Source organism: Macadamia integrifolia, chromosome 3 (assembly GCF_013358625.1).
Source record: "Macadamia integrifolia cultivar HAES 741 chromosome 3, SCU_Mint_v3, whole genome shotgun sequence".
Taxonomy (NCBI): Eukaryota; Viridiplantae; Streptophyta; class Magnoliopsida; order Proteales; family Proteaceae; genus Macadamia; species Macadamia integrifolia.
In genome coordinates, this window is record NC_056559.1 from 24,899,159 (window position 1) to 24,904,169 (window position 5,011).

Sequence of the window (5,011 nt, forward strand, 5' to 3'; positions counted from 1 at the left end):
TTTTTTAAGTTGAATGGCTGAATGTTTGTCACTTTCAAATTATTTGAGAATCTTTCCAGACAATCAAAATTATCTGGAAATGACTTATTATTATAAAAAAATTATAAATAAATCCAAATTTTAATTATTTATTTAGCATTATAAGAGAGAGAGGCCTATTTCAAAACTACTAAATCACAATTCGTTTCAATATTCAAACTAAAAACAAAACTATATTTCATCAAATTAAGGGCAGAGGGGAGGTTGTTGAGGGTGAGATTATGGAAGCCGAGGGCCCGAGGCACATGTAGGGCCTCTTTGCATTGAGAGGGTTTTGAGGCATAAAAATCCTTTATAAGGAGACAGTGAGTTGTAGTTGAAGATCCAACGGTTGAAGTGCATGCCGGGACCCTCCCTCTCAGCAATTAGATCCTCATTGCTCAACGCAGAGAATTTGAGTCCAGATTCGAGATCAAGACTTTGTAAGGATTATGATACAAATCAATATCCAGCTGGTCCCATTCAGTATCAACATAAGGATTTAGGATCAAGAATCTTTATCCAGTTAGGGTTGATCCGGATTGGGATTTAGATTAGTATTGACCCTATCCGATCTTGAGACCGATTAAAGTATCAAACCTTGACTTCTTTTCTTTTTTTTTCTCTCTTCAAAATGCATTCTAAACTCTTACTTTATTGAAAAAAGACAGATTGTAACTAGGCACAATTACCCTTTTTATACATATAATGATGACCAATATTGGGGGATAGAAATGGTATGCTACAATATAACCAAAAGTTTGATGACATCATATATATATATATATATATATGGGAAAAGGTCAAGAATGCTAGCGACTTACATGATAATGCAGCATGGAACAGAGCTTTAATCGATGGAGATGGGGTTGATAGACGACAAACCAAGACCCCACCTTCTTCCCTCTATAAAAACCAATCACTTCTCTCTTCAAGTCTCACGTGAACCAAACCAAACAACAGTTTCTCTCTCTAACAGAAACAGTGAGTCTAGAGAGAGAAGTAAAAAAAAAAGAAGAAAATGAAGGAAACAACAGTGATTGTAGCAGGAGCTGGTCCCTGTGGAATTACAACTTCAGCTTCTCTAAACCTTCAATCAATCCCTCACATTCTCCTAGAAAGAGAAGATATCTTCTGTCCCATATGGACTAAATACTCTTACGATCGTCTCCATCTTCACTTAGCCAAGGAGTTCTGTGAGCTTGCCCACATGCCATTCCCAGATTCTTACCCAACTTATGTTCCAAGAAACCTATTTATCCAATACTTAGAAGAGTATATGACCCGGTTCAATGTGAACCCGGTTTATAATCGGTCCATTGAGTCTGCAACCTATGATAAGGTCGCCGGAAAATGGATTTTCAAGACAAGGAACACCAAGACTGATGAGATTGAAGAGTACTGCTCAAGATTTCTGGTGTTGGCCACCGGCGAAACCACCGATCCTTTCGTGCCGAAAATCAAAGGCATGGAGACATTTACAGGGCAGATCTTGCACTCCACAGAGTATAAGACTGGGAAGCCCTTCACTAATAAGAGTGTCCTAGTTGTTGGGTGTGGTAATTCTGGTATGGAGCTTGCTTATGATCTAACTCTCTTCAATGCTAAGACCTCCATTGTTATTAGACACCCGGTAGGACTTCTTCTTCTTCTTAATCTTCTTCATTTTCTTCTTTTTCTTCTTGTTTGGTACTGATTTGTTTGGTTTATTTGGTTTGCAGATTTATATTATAACAAGGTGGATGGGGTATATGTCTTTGGTGTTGTTCCAGCGTCTGCCTTTTGGATTGGTGGATAGATTTATTGCTTTGGTCAGTAGGTTGTGGTATGGTGATATGAGTAAGTATGGGATTGAGAAGCCAACAGAAGGTCCTTATGAAAGGAAAGAGAAGTATGGAAAGTATCCAGTTGTTGATGTCGGCACCGCCGGTAAGATCAAGTCCGGCGAGATTCAGGTACATTTTCGTTGTTTATAATGTCATTATTATTTAAGATAAAAAGAAAGCTATCCGCTTGCATGTCTCTGCGCAAATGTAAAAAAACTATGCTTATTTAAATAAAGGAAAGATTCCCACCCCAATGTGGGTCTTGCAGTCTCTGAATTGTCATGTCTTGATCATGTGGGTCTCACAATCTATATGTGGCTCTTTCAATGTGGGAGGAGCTGTTTCCCACACTGAGATTGGTGTAGGAGAAGAGATTCCCCTCGCATTCACTTTTGACATGATAAACTTTCACTCTCTTTATGTTCTCATTCTTCTTCTTGTAGTTGCTATTTGTGCTGCTGTAAGCTGAAACTCAATTGATGAACAAACAGGTCTTACCGGGAATATCTTGCATTAATGGTGATGAGGTGCTCTTCACAAATGGCAAGTCTTATCACTTTGATGTGATTTTATCGGCTACTGGATTCCATAGATCAATAAGAAATTGGCTCAAGGTAACACTTTTAAACATATATTCTTATGATGTATTTTGTCATAATCAAAGTGATGAATTGATTGTCCCAATTTTTATTTTTTTTTATTATATTTTTTTAATAAATAAATAAATATATTAAAATTGTAAAGAAAGGAAAACTTAAGATTACAAGGTAATATGCCATCAAGTGGCACATAATGTGGATCAGGTTTTCGTACGAGAACCATTTTTTTACGAGCTGATCCACACAAATAGAATCTATCACAGAGTTGGTTGTTGGGTAGATTCCATCTGTGCAGATCAATCTTGTACGAGAATGGTTCTCGTACGATGACTTGATCCGCTCTCAGAGGCATAAGGCCCCAGACAAACAAAAGAAACAAAAAAATGATCAAAACATCAACTCAAATTTTCAGCTAAGCAAAGAAAATAGGGGTAGGCCTAATACGATGACTCCTCTCCCTACACAAAGTAGAGATTCGAGTGTCTTCCCAGTAGAATGACCGGAGTCCCTCTTCTTTGTAAGACCTAATACGCAACCTTACCCCCTGCCTCTTCTACGCAGCAGGGGGTAAGGCTGCATACTCACTTGCCCCTCCCAAACCTTGCAATAGCAGAAGCCTTGTGCACTCGGTTGCTCTGCTCTGCTCTAGCTCATCCTCTAGATTTTCAGCATGTTGCATTGCCTCCTCATTATAATTGAACTTAAGATCTTCTTCTTCAGAGAGACAATCTAAGGAGGTTGTGTGCCAATCTGAGATATAAAGGAATAATTATTTTTCCTTCTCTTATTCTTAAATATTATTTAAATTAAGATTAAAAATAATTTTCAAATTAATTTGAAAGTGACTTTCCATTTATCATTTAGATTATGATAATTATAAAGACCATGGGTATAGAGATCCCTTATCCTTAATGATCACCATACATGCATGTTGCGTTTGCCTAATATTAATGCATGACTTGTTCAGGATGATTATGGCTTTCTCGGTGAAGATGGGCTTGCCAAAGAAAGAGATCCTAAGCCTTATTGGAAGGGAAAGAATGGCCTCTACTGTGCTGGGCTTGCAAGAAAAGGTTTGATTGGAGCTGGCCCAGAAGGTATATTGATAGCTAATGATATCAAAAAATTATTATGAAGCCCACCAGTTGGAAGGAACTTTCTTCAGTAATCATCTTCAAATGTTGCTAAAAATGAGCATATGTATGAAAGGAAAAATTAAAGCAAATATGGAAAGAGTGATTGGGTATTTTGAATGCTCCAACTTATGTTTGTAACATCAATTATCAGTCACTGTTATGTAATGCCGGCTTGTTGGATTTGATGTGTCCATCAAACCTAATTTAATGCTAAATAATATCAAACCTAATTTATATATCAAATCGTTCACGATTGCGGACAAAATTGGACATTCTATGCACGACTATCACTTGTGTGTGAGTAGGATTGGTGATTCCAGATACAAGCGTGAGTATGGTTTCCCATGCTGACAACATGGGGAAATCTCCTACCACACACTAACCACGACGTGGAAAATGGTTTGGTCTAGTAGGGGCCATATCGTATGGGAGAAGAGAGCTAGAGTGTGTCAATAGGGAACCCACTTGGTTAGGAAGTGAGTAGGCATGAGAAAGCATTCCCATACTATCGATGTATATGCATTTGTATATTGAACTGAGCCATTTGAGAATGCTTGAATGGATAACTAGCAGTTGTATAACAAACAAGATTCTCAATAGTAGATTCCAATAGGTCATCAAACTTATGCTAGAGGTTCTTATAATTGTTTTAACTAGTTGTTTTGGTGTACTAACCATCAATTAATACTAACAAGCTATATATCAGTGCACTGGACTCATGGTATTTAAATGTGAACAAAAGAAATACTCAATATGAATCCACTTCCCATGGTAAGGGAGAATATCAAGAGATATTATTTGTTCATGATTAGACTCAAAGTTTTAGATTCGGTGAGATGATTTGTAATTTTTTTATACATAGTGATGAGGCAAAATATGTCCCCTTCCATAGCACGGCTGAAACGTGTATGCAAACCTGAACAGAAGACTGACCCACCACCTCGGCCCTCCGTCAGATCGTGCTAACACCTCGGCATTTCATCAGGCTGTGCTACCACCTCGGCCCTTCATCAAGCCATGCTTCCACCTTGGTATTTCATCAAGCCGTGCTACCACCTCGCCCCTCCATCAGACTGTGTTACCACCTTGGCATTCCTTCGGCCATACTGCCAGCTCGGCTAGACCAACCTGTCACCTCGGCTCGGCACAGTCAAGTAAGGCACCCAGAAATGTGCACACATCCACCCCTACATTCAAGGGACGTGATCCCTGATCACGGGGGCATAACTCTATCCACTACACGTCATCAGAGGCATCCACCCCTCTCACGACCAGTGTTATCAATTCGGCCGAATAATTCGTGAATTATTCGGCCGAACCGAATTTAATAAAAAATTCTGACCGAATCCGAATTAAAAATAAAATTCGGTAAAATTCACGATTTTTTCAAAAGTGAATATAAAACGCGAATAATTAGGACCGAACCGAATTA

The 5,011-nt window shown here is 38.6% G+C and overlaps 1 protein-coding gene across 1 annotated transcript; it reads left to right on the plus strand.

Moving 5' to 3' along the window:
- Window positions 1-951: 951 nt before the first annotated feature.
- On the plus strand, window positions 952-3,822 carry LOC122073274 (probable indole-3-pyruvate monooxygenase YUCCA10). The gene is made up of 4 exons (XM_042637831.1): window positions 952-1,651; window positions 1,740-1,973; window positions 2,336-2,458; window positions 3,411-3,822. The coding sequence occupies exons 1-4, from the start codon at window positions 1,040-1,042 to the stop codon at window positions 3,576-3,578; spliced, it is 1,137 nt and encodes a 378-aa protein (XP_042493765.1). The 5' UTR covers window positions 952-1,039; the 3' UTR covers window positions 3,579-3,822.
- The last annotated feature ends 1,189 nt before the right edge of the window (window positions 3,823-5,011 follow it).

Bases quoted from the DNA above. Each gene is read 5' to 3' on its own strand.
- LOC122073274 (XM_042637831.1), top strand. From the start codon at position 1,040: ATGAAGGAAACAACAGTGATTGTAGCAGGAGCTGGTCCCTGTGGAATT. The intron at 1,974-2,335 runs GTACATTTTCGT...ATGAACAAACAG, and splicing joins TCAAGTCCGGCGAGATTCAG to GTCTTACCGGGAATATCTTG. The intron at 2,459-3,410 runs GTAACACTTTTA...TGACTTGTTCAG, and splicing joins CAATAAGAAATTGGCTCAAG to GATGATTATGGCTTTCTCGG.